Source organism: Hippoglossus stenolepis, chromosome 2, assembly GCF_022539355.2.
Source record: "Hippoglossus stenolepis isolate QCI-W04-F060 chromosome 2, HSTE1.2, whole genome shotgun sequence".
Classification (NCBI taxonomy): domain Eukaryota; kingdom Metazoa; phylum Chordata; class Actinopteri; order Pleuronectiformes; family Pleuronectidae; genus Hippoglossus; species Hippoglossus stenolepis.
Window position 1 is genome coordinate 19725293 of NC_061484.1, and position 27787 is coordinate 19753079.

General features: G+C 42.5%; 1 protein-coding gene across 2 annotated transcripts; it reads right to left on the reverse strand.

The window, feature by feature from the left end:
- cxxc4 (CXXC finger 4) lies at positions 1 to 26610 on the reverse strand. 2 transcript variants are annotated; one of them, XM_035179100.2, is made up of 3 exons: positions 26175 to 26610; positions 23141 to 24079; positions 1 to 1170 (listed from the first exon to the last, which is right to left on the reverse strand). In XM_035179100.2, the coding sequence occupies exons 2-3, from the start codon at positions 23963 to 23965 to the stop codon at positions 1126 to 1128; spliced, it is 870 nt and encodes a 289-aa protein (XP_035034991.1). In that variant the 5' UTR covers positions 23966 to 24079; positions 26175 to 26610; the 3' UTR covers positions 1 to 1125. The 2 variants fall into 2 exon arrangements, with proteins under 2 accessions (XP_035034991.1, XP_035034983.1); XM_035179092.2 differs by lacking the exon at positions 26175 to 26610 and adding an exon at positions 25710 to 25985.
- Between the last annotated feature and the right edge of the window lie 1177 nt (positions 26611 to 27787).

The following is a 27787-nucleotide window of genomic DNA, read 5'->3' on the forward strand; positions in this document are numbered from 1 at the left end:
TTTTACTGAAGTCTTTTTTTTATTTTAACACATAAAAGCATCACAACAACAATATACAAATTCTTAGTAATCTTTAAAACCAAAACACATTTACACATGCAACAATAGGGTTTAAGACAATGAGTAACTTATTGAATAATTTTTGCTTTTGGAATGTTTTAACATTACTGTTGTAGGAGAAAGAACTGTCGTATTCTGGCATTAATTCTAAATTTGAATGTGTTCAAGATAACCTACAGTTCCTTTACTGGCATTACTCCCTACCTTTTAGACAGTTAACAAGCTTTAGTGATCCAAACTGAAGAAAACAAAAAGGTTTGATGACTAAAGTAGATTTGTTAAAAAAACATGTTCTCACACCATTTTTGAAAACACGACCTCCAGGTGCTGTCACAACCAAATGACGATTAGATTTCAAAGTGGTGCGACTCCCCGCACAGGACAATGTGCCCTGTTCTGCAGCGAGTCCACTCAGACGAGTCACGAGGAAGCGAGTCAACAAGCCCATCACAGACGCTCTGCTGCCATCCTGCACGTCTGTTGCTCTCAGCGAGTCACGTCACGCTGCCAGCGAGGCATTTCAATACATGCTTTTGTATTCTCAGATGGAATAAGAGACAAAACCAGAGGATGATTTCGTTTGATAAAAAAAAAAATAATAATAATAATCGAGGAGTCAAAAGAAATGAAAGGTTGAAGAGTAATCAACAGAATAGATTATTGCTCCAGAGTAAGTGTGTTGTGTTTCGTTATATCATCAATCCTTGTGGCCTCTTCTGTTTGACGGATTCAGGATGATTGTATGATTGTCTGTTTTGAGTCCTTTACATAGGATTGGCTGTGAACCTACAGCCACAACACTGAAAACACATTCATAGACACCGAAAATATACATTATGATACTGTCAAAAGGTACAATAATTACACAGAAAAGGAAATTACAGAGTTAAAACAACACCGTTATGTTTTCATTTATCTTTTCGTCTGTCCTCTTTTTCCTCTCTCGTCCTCTCCGAAGTGTGCCGAGCACGTTGGGTCCTGTGAACCTATCGAGTGCTCCTGGCAGAGAGTCAAGAGTCCCACCTGCCCTCGTGCTGCCGGATGGGGCGGCTGTGGCTCGCCTCTCTAAAAGAACCACCGGAAAGCTTCGCCAGTGTTGATCGGCGTCCTCTGTGGGAGACAAAACGTGAAGGACACATTAGAATTTGCAGGGTTTGAGGCCACGTCATTATCATGTCACACATACACATACATATACAGTCACATTCACGTGATGATGGTCGGCAGCAACAGTTTGAAGAAGCACGGGCTAAAGTAAAAACCCAGAAGGGCACTTAAGGGCTATAAAGCACAACCACCAAACCAAGTATTTCATCAAAGAGCCAGCCAAGGTGATTACATCCACGTCCCACCCACACCCAAATAATCATTACGCTGGATGAAATATTCAATACAAATTCCCAAGAAGCAACAATGAGGCATTTAATTACTGCAGCTCCAGCAGCAGTGAGGGGGAACAGTGCATCATTTCAATTTGAGTCTGCGCCAGCAGCGGCCCCTCCTCTTCCTCCCCAAAACCTCCACGCCAGAATGACAGTGTCTCCTTCCCCAAACTCATTTGGAAGTCAGAGACATAAAATACTGAAGTCTCCCACCAATCTCCATGACCAATTAGCACAGTTTTTGATTTTTTCTTTTTTCCTTGCTGTTGATGGTGCTGGTGGGCGTGTGCGTGTGAGGGGGGGGTGCATAATCACAACTAAAATCACTTTAGTCTGAGTGGAGGGCAATTTGACATTTTAATACCGAGTGTCATCAGTGGCTCCTTAAAGGCATACTGATGAGAGCAGGGCTCCTTGACTCAGACATGTGCAGTTTATGGGCTGCATGTATAAAGTATTTACTGTGCAACATAAGGCTGAGAAGTGAATCTATATTAACACACCGACTCTTTGTGGGATCACATAGTGACGACAGGAGCATATCATGTTTTTTACCAAGTCCTGATGTGTTAATGAATCATTCCAAGCATTTGTAATGAAAAAATGTAATTAATTTCTTTGTTACGTCTTTGTTTTGACATGAGAACATTTTTTGGTCTTTTGAAACGCATAACAGCAGAGCTAAAAGTATTATTATGAGTCAATTAGTATATTAACAGTAGATTTACAGGTTTGATAACATTAGTAATTTTTTACTCAAATGTTTCTGTTTTATAGTTAACTGGATATTTTTGGATTTAGAACTGATGGACAAAACGAGCTTTCTTTACACAATTTTATCAAGCAATTCAGTCCATGGTCCATAATATAAATAATCTGAAGTTACACCCCTTGATAAAATTGAAACACCACTGATTATATAATGAGCATCATTCTCATTATTTTCCATTCGCCACGTCGTAACAATGATGTAAAGATATGAAAGTATTTCAATAATATTCAGTCGTAGTAAATGTATGTGTGTGCAGCAGCTGTGATGCTGTTATGCAGCCATATTGCTCATTTTCACATTTACACTGACATTACAGGTAGTTTCGTTGGAGTTGGAACTTTTTTGAAAATAAACAGTTATACCAGGTTTATGTTTTCCATGTGAATAGTATTTGAAATGATCAAAAGTTGATAATTTGGATCAAACAAATGTGAGAGATGGATCTGACTTCTAAACTTCCTCGTGTATAAAAATGAAGCCAAACTGTCCCACCTATGCGAGCCGCCATCTTGTGCTTTTTACATAATTTGGAGTCAGAGTCTACGCATCAGTGATTATGGGGTGGAGCTTTAGTATCAAGGTCCCACCAATACACATGCTCAACCAACCGTGGTCAGTCTCAGCTGTCAATCATGACATTTCACACTGTTTTTCCTGCATCAAATAACTAATTTAAACCAAATTATATGGAAAAAATAAGACTTGAACAAACATCCACGTGATAAGAACTACCTAAAATGACAGAAACCATTTTTGAGAAAAAATTATTTAACGTGTACTTTGGTTTTTAAACAACATGGAGGAGCCTCGGGTTATGGGCCATACAGCAGCCAGCCACTAGGGGGCAATCAAGATGGTTTGGCTTTACTTTTGGTAGCTGTCATGTCACTCATGTTTATATACAGTCTCTGCTGGTCCAGGCTTTAGCTTCTGTTTAGTTTGTGTTGCTCAGAGAAACAACTGACACTGCTTTACTCAACCTAGTCGGTATATGAACCAAACATAACAACTCCTATGAATATTAATGAGAAGACAATGAAATGCAAACACCTCATCAGATAAGGCTGTTAGACAATAGATAAAGCCTATATGAAATTAAAGGATATTTTCAGATAACAGATATTTTCAGTTGGATTACTCTGGGGGTTTTGAGCCTATTCTAAGTCTGTAACAGTCAGCAGCACTTTGACAGCTACTACCACAGCATCACACTCATTTTGGATGCAAATATTCTTTCCAATGCGTTTAACAACCATTAACCATCTTTTCACACCACATTAAGCAATTCAAATTATCCAAGTGAGTGATGGAGGGACCCACAACATCAGGAAGCCATCACCACCCATTTCAAACCATGGATCAACTGAAACACCATCATGTTTGGGAATCTCATGGAGTTTTCTTTTTGGCCTAATTACAATGAGCGGATGCCTGCCCCCTTGTTATGTCACTCTAGCTTCATTCATTTTCATTTTTTGGAAGCAATTACGTAATATTTCAGACTTTTATTTGTAGAAGAGAAAGACAGGATGTGTTTGTGGCGTGAAGCAAAGGTGTGTCGGTACATTGGCAGGTTCCTTATCGACTGAGCCACCAGAAAACACTGGGGAGAAAATCTGTTCTAATGAAAAGTCTAATGAGTTTGCTGTGATCTTAAGCACAGTAGCTTTACTTTGTGCTGCAGAATAAAGTGCTGATCGCTCTTTAACTGTTCTTTACCTCTGAGTCAACCAGACTAAAAACCACACTGAGCTATTCATGGATGATGTGGACTTCTCTGGCAAACTGACCACTTATACATTTTTTGTTCGTATATTGGTTGGGTGGTTGGTTGTTCAGTTGGTTGTTTGGTTGGTTGGTTGGTTGGTTGGTTGGTTGGTTGGTTGGTTTGCCAGCCGAATTACTACTGGACGTATTTCCACTAATCTAACATGGAAGGACGTGATGTGGGTCAAGAAAGAACCCATTACATTTTGGTGCAGATCCAGACAAAGGGTTTTTCTTTAACATTGTGAGATAAGATGTTATTGGACATTTTAACATTCTTCTCACCACTGAGGGCTTGAGGTACTCGGGCCTTTTAACTATTTCAAGTTAAAACAGAGAATCGAGAATATCTGCTTTTACACTATAAATGATGTCATTTTTAAGAGATCAACCAGACACTGACTGGGATTTAACAGTAAGCAACAAATAATAGTGTTTTATTTCTTATTTCCAGCAGCTCAGAAGTTATTTGTTTGAAAATGTGCATAAAATCCGCATGAACGACCAAGTGGACACTGAGTGAAAAGAAAAATAATCTCCATTCCCATGATAGTATTGATAAACATTGTACAACAATTAAATATTAATTATTTTATAGGTAAATCCGAGACCCATGATATTTCTGCAGACTGTTTCGCACAATAAATCTGTGTGAAAAAACACACCCTTATTTTCAGAATAGAAACGCAAAGTAAAGAGCGAAAGACAAAAATTTGTCTCGACAAACACATTCCTTAAAAAGAAGATAATTCAAGAGAAATTCCTGTTGAAAATATTGACATGTCTGTGAGAGGAATGTGACAAATCTTCATTTTAAGGCACAGGGAGGAGGATGCATACACGGGATATTGTGCATTCACAGGGGCACTTTCAGTCTTAAGCTGTGTTCTCTCTCTCTGTACAACGTGATGCTCTAAGAGGCAAAGAGGAGAGAAAGAGGAGATGAGAATGTTTATCTTGATCCATATTCTCACATTGATCAGTCCCCGGTGGAAGTGCGGCTCGCCAGAGACAATAATGACCCCGATCTGGGCACTTGGCATGTCTCTGTTTTGTTAAATTCCAGCGTTATCGATCCAGCGGGGCTCTTGAGTGCTGCTTGGATTCACTCCCGGGCCTCGGCACACTGCAGTGACCAGGCACAAAGAAGGCTCAATTAGCACAGCTCCACGTTGTCTACACCCCCACCTGCATGCGCCTTCAAAATCACTCCATCAACCGCCAGGGAGAGTGAGCGAGGAAAGACACGAGAAATCAGAAACATCACAGACAGAGGAGGATAAAGGGGGAGGGGAGGTGGGGGAGAACGTAAGGGTTGATAGTGTTACACCGGGGACACAGGAGCAACACCGAGGTTTCACCTCAAATCAAGACGTCGTGGCAGCAGCTCAGTCTCGTGTCAACACCGCTGCCTCTGCAGCAGAGCATACAAAACAACCTGGCTACAACGGCACACCGAGGGAAAGACAATTTCCCGCTCTGGCAATGAATGCACACGACTGAGTATTGAACTGACGGAAGGAGGAGGAAGAAATTTCTCCAGACCTCAAATTAACCCCACAGCACCACAGTAGGCAATGTATTCTAAGTGTCTGCCGGTGGCTTTCAGTGATAACAACACAGTAAAAGTGACATGTGGTGGAATAATTCTGTGCTGATTCTGGCGAGGCAGTGTGAGGTCTCTGGGCCGCCATGACACCCTGTGATCCTAACCGAACCTGGCAGGTGCAGTTAATGGTGAAGCCATGTTGACATCTGATTGAGACGAGGTGGTAGAGAGACGGCACGGCCACAACGGGTCGTTGAATCATAACCAAACCATCCGGACTAAAGCAGAGCGTGAAAAGACGATCCTTCCCTCTGCAGGGACACACGCATGCACACACAACATAAACCTCCAACGGAAATCTAAAAGATCCGGGTTACAGCCATTCCTTCCTATTTTTTTTTTTCACACAAATAATAAAAACGCAAGCGACGTCGTCAACCCCCAGCCCACCCCTGCCCTGCTCCCCCTCTCCCCTGCAGCCTTGGCGTCACACTGAGCCGGGGCCAGAGATAAACCACTCAAGACGATGAGGATGATAATGGTAGACGCCGCAGCGCCTCAAAATTCAATCAGCGCCGGGACGTCAATGCGGATGAGTGTAAAAGTGAAATATGCTCGCCGGCGTGTGTTAAAAGACGCCACACAGGACTCGCAGAGACAACAACAGGCAATGAAGGGAACGATGAGGGGGGGAAACAAGAGAGGTAGGGAGAGGAAAAAAAACAAGGAGAGGAGAGAAAAAATGAAAATAATGTGTCTGTACTGCTCTGCTTCCCGGCACAATCCCACTGGCATTCTGAGCAGCCCTACTTTAACCACAGACTGTGAATAAATTACCCTTTTGAACTCGGGGTGATTGCAAATGTGCCCCGGTTTCTCTTGAGACATGTCTGGCACTAACCCTCAGCTCTACGCTCCCAGCCAGCCTTGTCACAGCGGCCCCCACCAACAGCCCCCTCTTCCACTGACACACACACACACACATGCACACACACGTGCACGACATCATAAAACTTTTAATTTACCATAATTACGGCTGCTTTTTTTTTTTTTAAATCCAACTACAGCTCCCCTTCTCTTTTGCTGTCGAAGAATTCTAAAGAATCTCGTCTGACTCTGAGATATATATTTTTTTTTTTATGTGAGAGATGAGAAAATATCCTGAAAGAAATGTGGTAGAGGTACAAAAATCAGAGTGAAGATTGAAAGGATAGGAGGACAGAAGGTGGTGGTGAAGACTGCGAAGCAGAAGGAACGCAGGGATCTCAGGGAGAAACGGTGGTTGATCAGTGGCGTGTGGGAGTGTGCTAATGTGTTTGTGAATACTCATTATAACGCATGGCCCATACGTTACCGTGGCAATACCCATTATTCATTAGCTGGCAGGCCACTACTCATAACCGTGACGCTTCGGATGCAGCTCTGACAGCATGCAAACAAAATATATACAAATAGGCGCTGCCTCTCGTCTGACACACGCGTCAGCTGACACTGCTTTAGTCGTCTGGACGCCGGCTTACGCTTCTCACGCGGCTTCACGATGGCGGGGGAAATCTGTGTGCAAAGCCTGGTCAGTCAGTTTGTTATCTTTTTTTTTGCCATGATCCCCTTTGCATTTTTGCAAGTGCCAAAATCTGCGATCGTCTCAGTATAAAATGACAAGACGTGGGGAAGCGACTGATTATTTTCTTAGGCGAGTCGGTGGCGAGGAAGACAGAACTCGGAGGAGATGAGAAAGAGGAAGGAGAGAGCATGATTCATCGCGAGCCAAGGAAGGAGGACTTTAAGAGCCAAACATTCAGGGCCGATCTCCGGGTCTAAGAAGAGGGGCAGGGTGGGGTGACGGTGGTGACGGTGGTGGGGGGTGGGGGTGCAGTCAACCTTAACTGATGTGTTATATATTGCCTGTCACTTTATTCTGCAGGAATATTGGGGCGTTGCCAAGCTCAAACCTGGAAGGTATAGCAATCCATCACCTCCACTGTTACCAGCGTCGGTGGGTGGGGGTTGAAATCTCATCTTGAAGCTTGTAGCCAATATTCCAGCCGCGCAATGCCGTTTATAAAAGCTACCTCTCCAAGGCCGCCATCACGGACAGACCACTCATCTAGTCATCCACACGCCACTGCCCCCACTCCTGCATCACGACACCGTAACACAAACCGATTCTGCTCCGCACACGCGCCTAAGCCCTGAATATTAACTGCATATAAAAATAATCATCAAAAACACTGATTATCTTTGTGATAATAATAATGGAATATATTCTCTGTATGGCACAGTGGTAAGAGATTACATCTTAGTCATTATATTGTATATTATAGCATTTTATTGTTCTTATTCAGATACAGCAAATAATGGAAATAGAGCTGCAGTGTATACTTCTACATTACAGTTTCAGATATATGATATATGTGCTGTGCTCATGGGCTGACTCTAACATGAGTATAGTGTTTTACCCTGATTCTATTCCATTATAGTTAAAATATAAACTTAGGGTCTTTGATTGTTTCTTAAAATCTTTAATTTGACTATTTATAATATTATTTACTTATTTAATAATTTTTTACTTTTGACAGTTTTTGGTGGTAATGGTTTGGCTTTGGACTCATGGTTGCAAATGAGCTGTTGAGCACATTTACATTGATGTTGGTGATAAGTCGTTATAGATAAGTGTGTATACACCTAAAGGAATATTAGATATCAACATGGCTGCTAAACATTTAGTGATTTCTGTCCATGTGACAATTAAAAAAACGATACTTCTATATTAACTATATAACTATATAAACTATAACTATATATAACATAATTAAACTATACCTATATATAACATTATGTAACTATGTAGAATGTTTTAACTACATATATATACTAAATACAATTAAAGAAATAATCTTGAATACTGTCATCCTACAAAGTGTCACTCTGCCAATCATCAGTGTTTCTTATGAAAGTATGGAAAGGTAGTATATTAAGTTGCACAGTGTAACTTATAGCATAACCTTCAGAATATGATAATAAAACTCAGAAATATCAATTCAAAATCCCCAAAAGACACTAAGAAGTGTAAGAATGTTATTTTTAATAGTTGTAGTAGTTTTGATTTATCAACAGCCTCAAATGATATAAAAGTAACTTCCTGAAACAAATAAACTATGCAAATTTGTCCCAACAATTTATCCAAATAATCCTTTTTTTACTGCTTTGAGGCATCTCATCATTACTGCAGAGATATGAGCTCAGTGGACGACAGCGTGCGGAGCGAGAGGAGTTTAAATTCCTGCGGTGTGTGAGAACACGGAGGTCACAAACCCACCCTCGCTCCACGCCGTTCATTTTTCACAGTCGCCATTAAATCTGGATTCAAATCAATCAGAGCTGGGGCTTTAATGGTTTAACTTTAACTACAAGTGAAATGATCATTTAATTCATAATGATTTTGAATAAAAATCAAGGTGTGTGATTGATAAGAATTTATTTTTAATCAGTTCTAATTTTTTACAACAGCATTTTACCACCCAATGAATCACTGTGAGATCAAAACCCTTCAAGGTTGATCATATATCATATATCGTCAAGCATTGCAGACGTTCACCAGCAGGTTTCCTGTCGACATTCTGCCCACAGCGTCACTTGATTTTCCATATGATATTAACAAATGAAATGTCGTCGTCCACTATTCACCTATTTATTCTCTGAATAGCACATGTATTCAGATTACCAGCCCACTTGAATATTCTCACAGCACTAATGCACACACACAAAGAATCCAAGTACACCAGCGTCAAGATAGCATTCCAGGACTGAGATACTGCTACAATCTTTTAATTCAAGGTCCAGCCTTGCACCAGGCATCTGTTGGAGCAAATCAAGCTAAGTGTGTTGCGGATGTTTGTGAGTAATGAGGAATTTGGGAGTTTTTTGCTGACTCGGCACGTATGGACTCGAGGGTGGCGCGGCTAGGCGGTGGGGGGGATGTATGATGGTGTGCTTAAGAGCGGTGCCGGGGAGAGGCGGGGTGGTCACAGGGGGGAGATTAGGCTGTGGGGCAGCGAAGGAAAACCAAATCCATCTCCATCTCAGAAACATCCTAAAGCAGATTACTTACTTCAGTGGGAGAGGAAGAGAGAGAGTGAGCGAGGGAGGGAGGGTGGGAGAGAAGAGCAGAGGAGCGTGAGATGGATGAGGGAACAGAGAGAGAGAGAGAGAGAGAGAGAGAGAGAGAGAGAGAGCAATTAGCATAGATGCAATTCTGGCACAGTCCTCTGACTTGATATTTGACCTTCCGCAAGAGTCTTGCCAAATACTGCCCGAGAAGCGCAGACGGACCATATGGCAAAGTGCTGCTGGAGGCTGAGTGCAGTGTGACTCCAAGCCTCCGTATGCTAATAGGGGAATGTAATTACAGTGCAGTATTCCTGTAGGACGTATATTTTACCCGCCCTCCATAGGAGAGGATTTTCAGCAAGACGGGCCAAGCCTCAGTGGCTTCAGAAAATACGCTTATATATTTTTTTTATCAAACAGTCAGGGAGCCATTGACTGGATAGTTAAATGGAACGGGCCCAGTTTAACTGGGGCAGCTATGCAATATGTCACTTTATGAGGGAGTCAGTATATGTCAACAGTGACGGAAACAGCCCCAGTCAAGGGCTTTAAAAAATGTAAATCCACACAGAAACACATACGAAGGAAACCGCAGAGCCGCAATCTGCTGCTCTGCTCTGGACACGCCCCAATTAGTGATGTCACAGCAGATGTCTTCCATCGGCCGCCAACGGCAAAACACCTGCCGAGCCGGTGACGTCACTAAGTGGAGCACGGCCTGAGGAGCGACGTATTTGAACAGTTCAAAACCACCGAGAGCTTCAGATTTCTGCCTTTCGTGACTCACTGCCAGTTTGAACCTTTTGATCTTGTGACGTTAACCAGCTTTTGCCAGAAGAAAGAGAAAAGTCCCAAAACCATTTGAAGTCTAATTATAAAGCAAATCATCTGAACTGGAAACAGGAATTTCAAAATACATGTCGCACTTTTGTTCTTTTTGATTTGGTTAAACGCACCATCCCTTTATAGAATTTCTTCATTAACAGAGAGAGCAAACATCACGCAGATGCAGTGGCGGCGTAGCCGAGAAGGGAGGGGGAGTGCAGGAGGGAGCTGAGCGGGTTCGATTTCCTGTACCATGCTAATGCTAGCTAGCATATTGTAGCTTTTACTATAAAGCCATTGGATGCCTAAGATTATAGTTAGCTACGCAATGCTATGATCCACAATGATGTAACAGCATCCACAGGATGTATCCACATAAAGGATCACGCAAGAAGACATACTTGTGTTTTAATGGTCAGTAACACTTTAAATTCCTTATTTAGCATTTAATAGTAGTTAAATTGTTATTTACACAATATGATACAGCTATTAGTAGCTATGAGAACATTTTAGTCAGTTTTTAAACAGTTGACAGTGTTTATTGATTTGCAGTATTTGTCGAAAATTATTTTAGACATGTTTTGTGTCATTACAATTGTGTTTGACTATATTTTTAATGATTATTTCTTTACACATCAGTCTTTTATTTATTCAATTATTTTATACTCCTATAAATGCTAATAAGGGGACTCAAAATAAAGTGTTGTCAATATTTGCAATTTGCTCTACAGCCTTATATATATATTATATGCTTTTTAATCACTATAACAAGAACATTTAAATATCCACTGTCAAAGAAAACAAATCCTGACCAACCACAAACTGTATTTCACATGTTTTCAGTATCCACTCACTCCTGTCACTCAACCCTACAATGTGTTCCATATTCAACCAAAACCACAGTCTTTTCCGTAGCTTTAACCAAGTAGCCTGAATGTAAAATACGCAGAAGATGCAGTTGTTTCTTGTCTCTTGTTAAAATCCCGGGGGGATTTCTACACCCACCATCCATCCTGAGTTCCTCCTTACAACTTGTGCAGCACAAAGATGTCACACTTCCTTGATTGGAAAAAAAACCCACTTGCAATTAAAAATAATCCTGGCTCGCATTTCCTCCCAAATGTATTTGGCAAAGGAAATTTAAAATGGTCGAATCTTTACAAGCATCGTCCACTCAAACAGCTTTTGTCTTTATCTGCGTTTGTCATCAGAATAAAAGTTAAACGGAAAAAGCAAGAATAACTGATTCATATTTCCCTTTAGGAGTCAAAGATTGTCTGGGATGCTTTAATAGTAACACTAATTCACTAACTATTTGGAAGTCTCTCATGCTATAACGCAGAATATAATCTCACACAATCCTCCCACACAGTGTGAGATATCTAGGTTAAAAACGGAGCGGATTATTTTATTATTTTTACAGCTGAAACCCTGCCGAGACGCCTTCCATTTATCATGCACGGAAAAACCCTCGCCCATGCAGACGGAGGCCGAGCTGACCCTTGTAGGAAGAGAGTGAGGCAGCACTTATGGGTCAGAGGCTGCCGTCTGTAGCCAGGATCACCTACCTGCTACGAGACCCAACAGCGCCAGCATCCATTTCAATTAGATTCACCTAAGAACCCTTGTCCAAGTCAAGCAATTTTACACAGGGCTGCTACAAAAGTTCGCTCTCCTCTGGGAGCCGGCCCTATACAGGAAACAGCAGGGTGCTGTTGGGATTTCAGGAAAAACAAAACAAACAGATGCCACGGCGGAGAGGTCTCTGCGATGGGGACATCAGAGCGAAGTGAGCGGGGAGAAGGGCAGGCGTTGTAGGACGAGAGGTGCGGAGGAAAGGGGAGGATGAGCAGGACATGTGGTTTTTTGAGAGTGTAGATACCTGAGGGATCTGGTAATGGAAATCCCCAATTTCTCAGCCAAGTCGGAGCCTTTTGAACAGCGGAAGATGTCAGCGAGCGTGGTGAGGAGCCATGTGGGTGTAACGAAGTGAGGGCTAAGCGAGGCAACATGCTGCCAGTTCTGTGAAATGTTAAATTGAAATGCAAAGTAGGAGCAGGCCTCCTTGTTTTGAGCAGATTTCTCAGCATCTGTGTGGGAGCCCTTAAACTCCGACTGTCTATACACAGAGCTCTGCATATTTACTGTAAATCAACATAATATTTAGGTTAGGATTAGAAAATACTCAGAGCCGAAGTTGAATTCTTAATTGCACTCAGGTAACTGAGACCTGACTGTAGTTTATCTGTGCAATGAATTCAGCGAGTAACAAATTTCAGTTTAGTAAGAATGGTCTCGAATGTGTGCATCAAGTTTTTATCTTCGGATGCTTTTATCTATCTACGAGCAAAAACATGCTGCTGTTGATTCATGTCGGGGAAACACAACATGTGAAAAGCTGCTATTATTTCAAAATGTGCTCTGAAGGCACAAAGACTTGGAAACTAATGCAGTGTTTTTTCACCTCTGGGTCCGGACCACCACAGTCGAGCTGTGTCAAATGCCTGTGGTTGTGATAGGGAAAATTCCTCTTCATTTGTTTTCATTGACCGTGTTGTGTGATTCACAGTTGAAGCACTTTAATGACACTTGCACGGGCAATGAAACTTTTCTGGTTGAACCATCAACACAGAAGATGAACAACTGTGTTGGAAAACATCTGCCTTTCTTGTCCGTAATAAAGGCAGCCGAGGTTCATGATTTCCTGAACAGGATTTCTCACACACAAACTTGAAGTTATGAAAACTGCCGGTCATATTATAAAATTATGTTACGGTTCAATTACTCACATGACTCTGTTTCTATAGCTACTGTCAGACATGAACATTGAGTTTTCTTCTCTTATGAATGCAGTGGGAGATTGTCCAAGTCAGATGTGTTCACTACAACAGGAATATTTCCGCAACATTTTGGCAAGAAGTGGGTCTGGAGTCGACATCAGACATTTTCTGGAATGTAAAATATCCAGAGCAACTGCAATTGCATTCTCACATACGACCACTGTAATTTCAGGGGAAATGCCTGGAGTTCAGTGCATGTCTGAAAGCAGCTTATGTAGCGCTGGTGATATCATTTCATATTTATTTTATAAGGAAAAGCACCAGTTTAAAGGAATTGGCTAAAGATAAATCATGTTTGCCGACAGTTTGCATTTGGTTTTGATTCTGTTTCATATGCGTCTCCTGACAAGAGTAGAGCCATCCAATCAAGTTGCTTGACATGCAGGTCCACACGACGCGTAACTGTGATTGGGGAGATGTGCATGTCGGCTTCTCTGCCACCCACAGAAACCCATTAGACTGTTTATCTTCAGAGAAGCATATAATTCCACTTTCGAAAATCGCAAGCCAAAAAGTTTGGAAACCACCACATCAGTGCATTTACATACACTGGTGGAGAATCCAGGTGACTCCATGTGAATCATTTGGTTTAATTTAATTTAGCTGTCATACTCTGACAATAACGTTGTGAGAATAGCTTTCTGGACACGATGGAGAAAACCTTCCTCTTAAAAAGAAGAAAGAGAAACAAGGATTAAAGTCATTTAGGCAGAATCACGAGACTAATATTCCACCTAAAGCAACTGCAAATGAGGAATAACATTTGTAAGAAGGCTTTAGTTAAACTGGAAAGTGAAATTTAACAAAGACGAAAACAAGAGAGATATCATTGCGGAAAGTCAGTGGGCAACGTAATATGCTAAAGGCAGCATTTAAGACGGAGCTAATCCGAGCAGACTCCCCCCTGCTTAGTCATTCCAGCGTCTCACTGATCAGACGGGGAAACCGGTCACAGTTTGTCAAAACACAGCTTGCACTCAGAGCAGATTGAAATCATTTCTCTGTACAACAGAACGCGACGAGTGACAACAAACTGTGAACAGCTCCGTGTGTTTATCAGCGGTGGAGGACAAAGGGGCTCTCCGCTCAGGAATGAAAATATCCACCTGATGTCATCAACCGGTGCATCATAAATCCTATCCTCTTGCCCGGGGGCCACAGACTGACTTCATGCCTGTGTGACACTCTCTAACCCCAGGGTTTCTATCGGGAAGAGAAAAAAAAACTTGAAATATCTTTCTGGGCATGGTGTCAGATGCTCGCCATGAAATATTCATAATCTGAGAGCAGAGCCACAATAGAGGAGGTGGCAACACGCGAGGATTTGACTTGCAGAAACTGAGGCGCTTAAACCACGTTGACCGGTTTTCTCCCATCACCCGTTGTCACTCAGGAATTCACTTTCACGTCAGGTTTTCGTGGATGAATGGCTCCGAGCCATCTGTCATCGCCGCCTCTTAACGCACACATAAACTCATTGGAGAATATGCAGAAATTAAATTCTAATGCCTTGTATTTTATATTTAATGTATTTTACCAACTACTATGAGGTTAACGTAGATTGGATACAGAGTTTTTTGTTTTTATTTTGCAGCTCAATATTATAATCTGTGTCACGTGGCTTTGCAGAATGTGATGCAGTTAAAGGAACATTCTGGTGTTTTCTGTGCTCAAACCATATAAACATGGACGACATGTTGGCTGCCCAAAAATGAAGCCAAATCATTTTGATCGCCCCCTGGTGGCTGGCTGCAGTATAGATCATGCACCCCACCTCCTCCATGTTAGTGGATTGGAATTAAACCAAATCAAAATCTAGTTTAGTCAAATAAAATGTTCTCAAAGATGGTTATTGTCATTTCAGGTAGTTCCTCTCACACATCTGATGTATGATCAAGTGGGAATTTTTTAGGTTTGGTTTTTATTAGTTATTTGATGCTGGGACCACAATACCGTCGCTCCACACCACCATCACGACACAACGGATTTCAAGATGGCGGCACTCATACCTGCGGTTGTATGGATTCATTTTTGTACCTCGGGAGAAAGTGGAGACCTATTGTACATTTCTAGTTATAGTCTATGGCTCTGCTCCATCGACAATGGACTTGTATGTGTACAGTAAATCGAGGGATAAATGGAGGAGATAAAAAAAAATAAAACATGTTCCAAACATGAACAAAAGGGGGAGCTATATCACTAAAATCCCATGGAATAATACATGAAAACCAAAATCAGTCATGTTTTCCTCATTTTAAATCCATTAGGTTTTGTAATGCCGCTCTCTATTTTCAGTAACGACAAACAAAAAGACAATAACACCTGAATCTACCTGTAGTTGATGTGGTCAAATAAATGATCAAATTGAGCAAAGGGGCCTGAGGTGCCAGAAAAGACCACATTCACATGATTCATTTCATGAGACGCACATTTTCTTGTTGTTTGTTTGTTTCTTGGTGGACTGTCTGACAACTGCTCCTCAAACTTTGAATAACACAGAGCAGATATTTCTATTTGCACTGACAAGGAAGACATTTTATGAGTCTTCCTGTTCATAACAGCATTATCATGCACTGATAATATCAGTTTAACAAAAGCAGACTAAGATTATTACTGTGATGGATTTCCGATTTCAAACAAGTCTCTGCAAAAAACAGGCTTCTTGAAAAGTAGGAAATCACAAACTTTCCGAGCTGATGGGACTTTAGTCTATAAGTATGTCGGCCCACGTTTTATGCAAAATCAACTCTGTTCCGGGCCCTTAAATTTTCTGCTCTAGAGAAAACCCTGGCACAGAGGGCAGGGTAATGTCTTCATCTTAGACAACGAGATCTGTCCAGTCAACCAGAGCCAGGGTGGGAAGGAAGTGTTATGAGCAGCGAGGACGGTTTGGAGGTTTGACTTGAGGAAAAATGTTAGAAATCGATAGCAGAACTGTAATTTAGTGGTCTGTCAAAGAGATCGATGTGTGAGAGCGAGAGGAACAGAGACGGAGGGAGAGACAGAGAGTAAAGCAACGTGTGCACTGAAATTCAGACACAGAGCACATTATCAGCATCTCACATACAACGCAGGGGCAGATCTGATGCTGCCTAGCTTTACTATGAAGGCTGAACACTGATTTTTGTAGAAACTGTAAACTTAGCTTGCATTAGGGTGGCTAAATGTTCAGTCTGTTTGTTTTGAGGGGAAATATGGTTTTTTTTCAGTAAAGTTTTCAGATTTTCTCTCAATCCCAAAAAATCGAAAAAGAAATAGCTACATGACATCGTGAGGCAGCGTGGGATCATGGGAGTTATAAATCAACCTGACGCAGGCGTAAATCACTTTCACGGTAATGTTTTTAATGTTTTTTATTCGTGTTACGCAGCAAATGACGATGAATAATCGCGACCCATTTCGAGTGACCAATACAAACAGGTTAGCAGTGTGTTTTTTCGCAATCATACGTCATTTACCCCGGAGGTAACAGCAGAGACGGACAAAGCTACAGGTAAAGCGGATACGGCGCAATTAACAGGCGACCAAAATGAAATGTCCTGTTACTTTGAATACAACTGCAGACTTCTCTGTGTTCAAACGTTGTTGGAAACATTTTTGGATAACATCAGTACACAAGTCCATAAAATATATAACACTTCTAGTCGTTTTTATACATTTTAATGGAGAATTGTTACAGATTATATCTTTTATGATATTTAAGGATATTCTGCTATCTTATAAGATGACCAATTAGTTGGAGCGACTACTATTCTCAGTCTAGAGATTAGAGGGTCTCTAATCTTATCCTGAAATGAGAAAAGAATGATCATGTGAGTGTTACTTTAATGGACAATGATGAGGATCATTTTCCTGTGTCGTTTACTCTACAGTGTTCTCTCTGTAAGGGAATAACCGACACATATGAAGGAATACAATGTTCAGGGACATGTTTTATAATTTAATCTAATCTAATCATTATGTTACATCAATTCACTGGCTTTGTTGCACTCACTCATTAAGGAAAATGCTTCGTAAAAAGTAAAAGTAGCAGTAGTTCATTTTCACATTAGAGCCAAAACATAAAACACGTGCAGAAATCCAAAGTCATCATTCTTCTCCCTTGTCGAGAAGCTGTGTGTCTCTCATTTCAATCCCCTGATGCATTTACCGAATACTTCTCTCTCACACGTTTTCGTACGGGCTCTCGGTAATGACGAGATACCTTTTAACTTCTCAGCCAGAGTCCGCATCAATAATTTATTCTCATCTGTTTAAAATTTAAAGTGCCACACATTAACGTCCTCCCGCACCTGCTCTTTTACGCTGTCCACCCTCCACTGGGCTGCCGTTCTACCCCCATGACTCCCTCTCTCTCTCTCTCTCTCCCTCCTCTCACTATAATAAAGACAATGACAATGAGTTCCTTTTCACCACTGAACCAGGGATGTTAAATCAAACAGGGGCAGAGGAGGCGACAGACCACATAATGTAAGGGCATCGTCTGGACGCCTCCGATTACGCTCTGGCCTTAATTGGTGGCGGTGGCGAAAACGATGAATTCTTTAACAGCGCCGCCCGGCCGTGGCTTTTTCCGAGCACAGCACAGGCCTAAGGAGGACAGCTACCCTGTGCAAATGGAAGTTGACAGAAAATCCACACGGCACAACCAATCTAGGGGAAAAAGGCCATGACAAGGAATAAGGGGGCCTGTGCTCCTAAGTAGCCGACCGTAGCTCGCAGGGAAGATGTGTATAATTAAGCGGTCTGCATCGCGGTTCAGATGGCAAAATCCTATTGTCTTGACAGGAGCTTAAGGTTGCCCTTTAGGTCGAGATGCGCGGCGGCGTACAGCCTCGTTTTTCTTTTTTTTTCACACTCCCCCAGACCTCTGCGACCAAATTAATCTGCAGTTTTAAAGCTTGAATAAATCCAGTAAGTTAGAGATCTGCAGATCTAAAGGCCGTCTGTCCCTCAGGCTTTTCCTTCGCTGCTTTTTTTTTTTTTTCTTTACCCCCCTCTCCTTTGCCCGCGGAGATTGGCTGGGAGCACTCAGTGTTATCTCCAGGGAGGCAAAGGTTGGGGGGGGGATGGGGTGAAGGCCACAGATTTGTCCTTATCTATTCTGAGCACACCTAAAACAAATTAGACCTGGCTGCTGTTGCTTATTTGGCTCCCGCACTCTCATTAAGAGGCTGAATCCGAGCTATTTTCCTCAAGGTCCTGCTTCCTACCATTTTGGGCCTTGTCTTTTATCACAATAGCAAAAGGTTTCTCGGCAGCCATTGCCACCTTTTCATCTCACCCATTTCATGTACTCATATCAATGCTGCACAAAGAACAGAGAGAGAGAGAGCGAGAAACAGAGAGAGAGAGAGAAAGCCTTATTCTAGGTTTCCCTGCACATGACTTGATGGCCGCCCTATGACATTTGTAATTGAAAGGAGGAATCTGTTCAACTGGATCTTGCTTTGCCCTCGTCCTGCTTTTCCTACCCGTGTTAATACGATCAATCAATGAACAGCCTCTCTGGATGCTGCTGTTTCACAAGTTTTCTGCTTTGCCTCTGCAGTATTGTAAACAGAAAAAGAGAAATGTTTGAGTTCAATTGTTCCTGACGATATTTCCAAGAAGCTAGTGAAGCAGCACATGGAATCATGTGGTTATGAGGACTCTGAGGGTGTTTCTATCAAAACGCGTAATGAATGAAGATGTTGTTTTAGACGTCAACCTGCAGGCATTAGACTCCTGGTGTAAAATCAGCAGTTTTGACACTAATCTACAAGAAACATTATGTGATAAAGTTGTTGTTGTTTTTGTTGTAAATGTTCTTGAAATCTTACTGGATCTTTTCACAGCTTGGATATAAGTCTTTCCAGGCACTCTATCTTTTGTCATAGAAAACTAATGTTGTTGTTACCTGGATTGCATTAAGTATAACTTCCATTATAACTTCCCTATCTGCCTTCTGCCTTCTATAAGTCTGAACGTCTTCTATCATTAACCCATGAGGACGACATTATTCTAGTTTATGTAGTTTTATGTTAGAACATTAGCATCAACACTGGAGCTACAGTGAATGTCATTTCTCAACCTCATTTAAAAACACAAAATAGTGAAAATGCCCCTGAAAACCAAAAAACATTAATACATTGAATAGGACTAAAAGATAATTCATAATAGAACCTGTATAATTACACAGATTAACCTGATCATTTTAATTAGATTAACCTGTATTATACTTCATAGTTTATGTCCTGCAAAGAAATTAAAATATCTAATAACAATAAGGCACAATGTTAGGTTAGGGTCACAAGAAAAAAATCTTTATTTCAATCAAAGTAGTTTTAATGTTCCTTATAATAATAATGATAATAATAATATTTGATTGATTGTATTTTTGTCCTTTTCTCACTAGGGCCATGACCTGTGATGTGAGGTCACAAGTGCTGCAACTGTCTCATTTTACGGACTCAGAGTCACAAAGATTTGAAAACGCTGGTTTAGAAAAGGATAAGCTCGTAAATGTATGGATCCCTTAACATTATGTGAACACTGGTGCCACAGTGTGAATCAATATGCTAAGGAATACATGCAGGCAAGTGTAACTTTTACATTTACAAAATTCAACTAAAGAGCCCTGCGTCAGAAATAAAAGAAAAGGTTCGAGGTAAACAGGTGAGGTACGACACAACTCGCCCACATGAGTATTATTTCAATTGAAAGTTAATGAAAGACCTTTGAGCCATCGGAGCTCAAGCTATGCAAACGTAACTGCTCAGGAAATGTTAGGTTAGATGAGATTCCTCTGCCAGACTAATCCATCCTGGAGCCTGAGAGCGGCACCGAGACAGAGCGAGAGAGAGCGACAGAGCGAGAGAGAGAGAGAGAGCGGAATCTGCTGCAGAACAGCAGCAGTGACACAGGGCAATTCTCTAGGGCCTTGCATTAGCGCGCTAAATTAAAGGGGGTATTAGATTAAATTGGCTCTCCAATTTCAGGGGTGTGAGTAAAATTCTGATTTGCATTTTCCACCGCTGCTTAAGATATAATTAGTTCAGGGTGATTCCCATGTGGAAAACACTGACAGCCAAATCTAACTGGCTGCCAGTGGCTTATCGTCTCTTCCAAGGCAAAAAGTACACTCTGCTCATGTTTGGTGTGTGTGCGTTTGTTTATGTGTTTGTGAGAGTGTGGATGTGTGCGAGAGGATGAGAGACAGTGTGCATACATGCGTTGTGCTGCTCGCATGTGAATTTGCACGTACAGGCTGTAAAATCACTCCAGCCCCTGATTTCTCACACTTCTCACCCCGCCGAACCATTAGCAGCATCAACAAGGTGAAGAAACGAAAACCCTTGTTAATGTTCACATAAAAGTTGGGACTAAGCAGGAGCGCAGCGTCACACCTCTGAGATGCCTTTAAACCCATTTCCGCAGCAGAAGGTGCACCTGTAATTACAGATGCAGAGTCAAAAATAACAATTACAGCGAGTGGAGTCCGTATAATATGAATTACTGAACTCACTGGAGGAGCTTTTAAAAGCAAGTGTGGATTTGTTTGGGTATTTTTTTTCACACCCCTGGTAATTCTAACCGTCTTTGCAAATGGATGTTTTCCAAAAGTGCGTCTACCCCTGCATTACGAACGTGAGGCCGGCTTCCCGGACACCTGTTTGTGACACCTGTTAGTACACGATGAATGGAGACGACATTAAATTAGCTTCCGATTAACACCTTCTGGTCGTGTCCGACCCACAGCCCACAACCAATCAGTCACCTCTTTACTCAAACTGAGGTTTCCCTCTAATTTCCCCCTAAAGAGCATCTGAGTTTTCCACACTGTAAAACCAGTCACGTGTAGATTCTCTATCAGCTTGTTCCAACACTCGGTTAGAGCTACAGTACAAGATACCAAATTAATTATTTAAACTAATAATGTTTTTTATGGCTGCAACATATGGAAATAATTTAGATACAATATCTTACACAATAATTTTTTTTTTGGTCTGTAATTTGAGTCCAAAACTGTAAAAGTTACATTTCCTTAAAGCAAATGATATACACTCATTTTAAATGTAAATCCCCCCTGTGTCAGTTTAATTTCTAGAGCAATGACCTGCTTTATTATTTCTTGTTGGAAGCTACAGACATTTTAGACATAATCTCATTGCATGTGCAGATTTTTTCACGTAAAAATTATTTATAAAATCTTTTGAACTTAAAACTCCCCAAAATGGATATTATTTTAGAACTTTGGAAACTTTGGGCTCATGATCAAATTTAAAATGAAGCTCAGCAGATTCAAAAACTTTTTGCTTTCTGCACAACCTTTGAGATGATTGCTTAAAATGACTGACACAGCGGTTACCTGATGGCTGAATGGTTAAGGTGTGCACCACACAGGCTGACATGCCTTCAAGCAGCAGGTTGCTGGTTAGACTCCTGGCCAGTGGACCATTCACTGAACGTCATTCCCCTCCTCTCTCTACTGTCATTAACTAATAAAGGTAAAATACTGATCCACTCTTTGTGTTAAAGACCCAAACAACAGACCTAATTTCTGTTAAATCATCCTAATGACTAATGATTATTAAATGTATTAGGTCACATCGAGCTGTCACCTCATTGGTCAAGAACAAGCTTCAACATTTGCATGTTTATGTCTCAAATCTAATGTTTCCATAATTTCTTGGTCACTGAAAAGCAGCAGGAACAAGGTGATGTTTACACTCTAAACCATAAGAAAAACCAGACGAAGACACAATATTATCTTCTTAAATGAACCGTTTTTTCAAAATCAATCACAGAATTTATCGTGAACAAATAAACCCCCATACATGGTGTTTTTCCATAAGCAGATTAGGTGGAATTCCTCTAATTAACCCCTTTTCCTCTCTGTGTAATCACTTAATTAATGAGCAAATCATCAGGCCCTCCGGTTGCATTGGTAGGTGACTCATCCATATACAGGCTCGCGTAAAGTCAGTGAGCAAGTTCAAGCTCTCAGGGTGAAGAGAACCACATCTGCAACTTAACATATTCTGCCTCTGCCCTTGACAACCGAATAACATTCAGTAAATAAATCGATTAAAATGAAGTTTTAAAAACAACGCTGTCCCCTGATTGTCTCCTAACGAGGCCCCTCGCTGCTCGTCAACTAAGACTGAGCTGAGCCATTTTTTCCTCTTCTCTGAGTGACAGTAATTTATTTCTGCCTCTGCATCCCTCCTGATCTGCATCATGCCCTACATTGATCTATAATTGGCCTTAATGACACAAATATAATATAGAATGATTTCATCTCAACCCCTCTTTATCTGCACAACCAATTCATACAGGATCAGTCTGGCTGCTTCACTAACCCCCCAACACAAAACTTGGGGGCTGTTTTGAGAAGCGCCATCAGCAGCCCTGCCATCACTCTCCCCGTCTCTTGGTGGTCGGAGGCTGAGGCTTTGTGGGATATTGATTCTCCCCATCCAGAGACGGTTTCCATAATTGGTTAAAATGACCGGGTGCAGAGAGGGATGGCTCTCTGCTGAAAACCATTTCCCAGCCCTGCTTGGAGCTGAGCCAAGCTCGGGGTTGTTCGGATGCGTTCCAGCCCCAGCCTGACTGGCAGCAATTAGGGGTGTCTGAGCCAAGCTCAGCTTGCGCTCCGCACAAACACCCCTAATTACTGCCAATTAGGCTAGGCGGGTAGGCAGATTTGAGAAGCCGGGGGGATGTTCAGGCATGGGTGGGCATGGAAACAATTTTCAAGGGCTTAGAACGTGACTGGATGAAAAGGTTAATGCTTTGGAGTGCAAGGGGATAATAACAAAAGAAGGGGAAGCAGAGCCCCGGTTCTCACCTCCAGCGATGAGCCTGGCTTCTTTTTCAGCTCGTCGCATTTCCTAAACTTGCAGATCTGGTGGCCCGTTTTGCGGTTCCGACAACTGCTGCAGACACCACAGTTGATTAGACGCCTGCAGGGTGCACAGACCCCACACCTTTTCCTTTTCTTCTTCGCTGGGTTTCCACTGGATGCCGAGGAATTATTCTGTGGGCAGTCTGCCAGATTGGCAATTTGAAACGCACTGTCTGTAACGGCTGCTGAGGCTGCGGGGGAGTGAAGGGCTGTCATGACGATGACCCCGGGAGGTAATGAGATGCCCCCTAAAGCCGGAATAGCGGAAAAAGTTCCAACGCGTTCTTGGAGATTCATTATCTCTGCTTCAGCAACGCCGCATTTCAGCTTGTTCATGCATTCTCCTGCTAAAGGTCTGCAGTGTTCGGGGGATAAGGTAGAGAGGAAATTATTATTTGCCATTTGCAGCGTCTCTGGCAGCACGCCAGGCTTCCCCGGCCTCTGGGAGTCATTTCTATGCATGCTGGTCCTATTAGGGTTTATTGCCGCTGATTTCCTTCCCCAGAGCATGGCGTTATCGCAGTTCCAAGGGGACATGCCAATTCTAGCACTGGGAAAAATGGGCGTTGTGATGCGGGCAATCTTGGCAGTCTGTGGAAATGCTCCGTTGGTTTTATAAAAGTTTGCAAAAGACCGGTACCTTTCCATTTCTGCGTTATAATCCAAAAGTTGGCTTAATCCACCATCGGACAGATTATCCTTTTGTAAGAGAGCCACTTCTGCGTTCTGTATGTTTTCAATGCAAAGTGCACTGTTTATGTTAGACATGGCTGAGGACTGGTAGTCAATGTTCAGGAGAAGAGCGTGGAGTGATGGTGGCCGTTGTTGAACTGAAGCTGGTTACCAACAGTGTGTTACCATCCTGGTTTATCTTCTGCAGCGCTAAAAGCAAAAAAACAACAGTTACACATAAAAGAGGCAAATGTTTTCATTCTAATCAGATTTCATCTCACCGCGTCAACTTCTCTCTGAAGACAACAGCTGAACATTTGAAGACTCCTCTGGCACATTGTTTACGCTCTGACGTTTCGTAATGCAACTATCACAAGTAGTCAGAAGTGATCTTCATCTGGTGACAATAACGTGATAGCTGTGACAGACCAACATGCCATTATTATAATGTGGGGAGGAATTAGCATGCTTCAGAAAACGCCACACTTTCAACATTTTTTAGATGTCTTTTCAAGTTATTCTTACATATTTTGAAGAAAGTCCAATCAGCTACTTCACAGACTGAATAAATACATCTGAATACACAAGGGTACGTTTCATCAAAACATTAAAATGTAGGCCTAATATTCAAACCCAAAATATCACTTTCTTTTTTTCAAAAAGTTTGAGGAGAGGCTCACCAGAATTCAGATTAAGACAGCAGCAGCTACAAACACAAAGACTTTTACCTGAGGCCTGCGATATAAGCTCTTAAAAAATAATCTTCTTTGGGTGCCAGGAGGAACATAGTTAAATATTTTGGAAATCCTTTTTTTTTTCATCTTATCCGAATAGCAGAGGCGACCCACACATGTACACACGACTCTGTCCAGCCTCTGGAGAGCACCTGGATTTCATTCCAGACCAGCTCTATTACATTTACCCATTGACAGCAAAGATAGTCACTGGTGAATTTACATCCAGATCATGGACCAGACCAACAACAATGTGTCCAAGGGTGTGGGTGCACATGTGTGTATGTGAGGTGTGTGTGTGTGTGTGTGTGAGTGGGGGGGTGCTCCACCCCCCACCCCCCTCTCTCTCCCTGCCTCTCTCCACCAGTCTGTCTGGATTTGGTTTCCACAGATAAAAGCCCATTAGACACATCTTCCCCTACTTCCATTACCTTTTCTGGGCTTTCTCTCTTAATTGCCAAAGCTGATCCATTGCTGGAACACTACAGCATTTCAAATCACTTCCATGGTGCTACCCAGCAGTTGTCTTGACAAACATATGTGAATTAGAAAGATGCACACATGGAAGTGGAGAGATAGAGCTAGATTCCATTATTATTAAGTCTCCTGGACGCTGAATAACACCCCCTTATACACATGTCATAAACTGCTAAATGCTAAACTATCCTGATGATACAATCTCAACATCTTCACAATGGCTCACTTTTCAACCCTGCACAAAAACATGAAGCTGTTGTTATTTTTAAATGCTGTGGCACCAATGTGAGGCTCCAGATCTGGAGGTTCTGTGTCGATGTGGCGTCCAAAACAAGCCCGCAAACCACCAGTAAACAAAACCTCCTTGGCTTAATGATCAGCCCTCCTCAGGGTCATTATTACTTAATCAATTCACCCCTGGAGCGAAATACGCAGCCCAAAGGCAATCAAGTCACGGACATTGATTTTTTTTCAGCCTGTAAACAAAGTTTAGAGAGACAGAAATGTTCAATACTTGGGAGCCGGGGAGACACAGAGGGAGAGATGGTGAGAGAGGGAGAGAGGGAGAGGGGGGCGTAAAGAGGAGACTGAAGAAAGAAAAGTGGAAAAAGCCACGTCCGATGACGAACCATTGTGCCGCCGCCGCCGCCGCTGCCGCTGCTGCACCGTGATGCTGTTAATGACACTCAGTCTGGTCTGTGGTAGACGATCAGACCAAAGGTCGTGCATAGATAATCCACAGAAGAGGAGGAGGAGGAGGAGGAAGAGGAGAGCGGTGCTACAGAGCAAACACTAGTCCACAAACACTCATCTGACACCGGCTGGATCACTTGGCAGCCGCGCGGAGACTATCCGGGACAGGGAGGGGGGACGCATGCATGTGGACAGAGAGAGAGAGAGAGAAAGAGAGAGAGAGAGAGAGAGAGGAGAGAGAGATGGGGAGTGTGTGTGTGTGAGCGAGAGAGGGAGAGAGAGGAGAGAGAGAGAGAGAGAGAGAGAGAGAGAGAGAGAGAGAGAGAGAGAGAGAGAGAGAGAGAGGGAGAGAGAGAGAGAGAGGGAGAGGGAGAGGGAGAGGGAGAGAGAGCATCACCTACCAGGTTCCTGTAGAGAGGAGCTCCCACGATGCTACCAGCCCGCGCCCGCGTAACGGCACATCACTGCGCGGAGAGAAATAACGCCAAAGATGCGCGAAGACGCACAGACACACGGGAGAGCAGGACGAGCGTGTGCGTGTGTGCGTGTGTTCAGAGCGCTCAAAACAAAAGAAGCATTTTTTATCGACTTTCTTGTCACGTTAGGAGAAGAAGAAAAAAAAAAGGTGATGAGAAAAAAGTGCACAAATATCCTCCAATAAAAAGGTGTCGCGCACAACAATAAACGTGGGGGTCGAGGTGGCGGCGGCGGCGGCGGCGGCGGGAGAACTGGGGGGTTAACGCGCTTCCTCTCCTCCTGATCCGGGGGCTGTGCTGTGCTGTGCGTCTGCCTGGTCTCTGCTCAGTCCGCGTCTCCTGTCGCTGTGTGTGGCTGATTGGTGCTGAGGTGAGCAAGCAGGGATGTGGACACCTACTGATCATTGGCTGGAAATTACTATAGAAACACCCGGGGAGGTGGGGGAAGGATGGATGGATGGTGGCTCAGGGCGCACTACAGGAGACAAATATCTCCGGGAAATCATCTCGCACCCTCACAGTGCCCTCTAGCTTTTAAACATATATTTCTAATATTTTCCTTTAATGACGAGGTATTTAGAGGGGGAGGAGGGGGGGTGCCATTTGCCACGCGCGTCTTTTAATAAGGATTGGTGGGGGGGAACTTGTCAAATTAATTTGAATTGAGCTGAGCTGTGATTAAGATAAAATGCCTCCGCCGGGTTGTTGCACCACCACCACCACCCCCTCCTCCCCACTCTCCGTCCAGCGACAGCCATAATTACTCAGACCCCCGGGATTCATCACCATTATAAATCCCGCCCGCTGGCCACCCATGGCTGCGGCTCCCACAGGCTGACAACACAGGCACGCGTGGCACATTTATCCCACGAGCCCGCGTGTGACACCGGGGCTTCATCCACGTTGATGCTCACGAGTTTTGAGATGAGATGAAGTCGTGGATTATTTTATTACACACACACACACACCAGCAGTTTTATGTTTCAGCTGCAGGGTCGAGTTTCAAGAGAAAAAGTTGAGTCCACACTGAGGCTTAAATGAAACAAGGCTTCAGAAAGAAATATCACATGTGGTTGAGCTGCAATTTCATTTTACACTTTTAATAGTTGCCATGTATATAAACATATTTATATGAAGTCATTGGAAGCCCAGACATATTTATTTTGCAGTTAGCCTATGGCACTTAACGGGATAGTTCACCCAAAAAATGAAAAATCACTCATTATCTACTCACAACTCTGCGGATGGAGGTGGAGGGTGAAGTGTTTGAGTCCACAAAACACTTTCAAAAGAGTTTGTTTCCTTCGAACAAAGGGTCCAAAATGGAAAGTTGAACCAGTAATTTCTTGCTTCAAACCTGATTTAATCTTTCATCAAAATCATTGCTGATTGATTTTTTTTGTCGGTTGACTGATCAGCGAGCTTGTTAATCATTTCAGCACCGTATGACATCTCACTTAAAATGACATCATGACATAGAGGAATAAACAATCCCTGGATTCCTTCCACTTTAAGACAGGCTTAGTGCGAGTAAACAA

Excerpts from the sequence above, each read along its gene's own strand:
- cxxc4 (XM_035179100.2), bottom strand. The coding sequence starts at position 23,965 with ATGTCTAACATAAACAGTGCACTTTGCATTGAAAACATACAGAACGCA. Across the intron at positions 1,171-23,140 it reads AGCCAGGCTCATCGCTGGAG|AGGACGCCGATCAACACTGG; the intron begins GTGAGAACCGGG and ends TGTCTCCCACAG.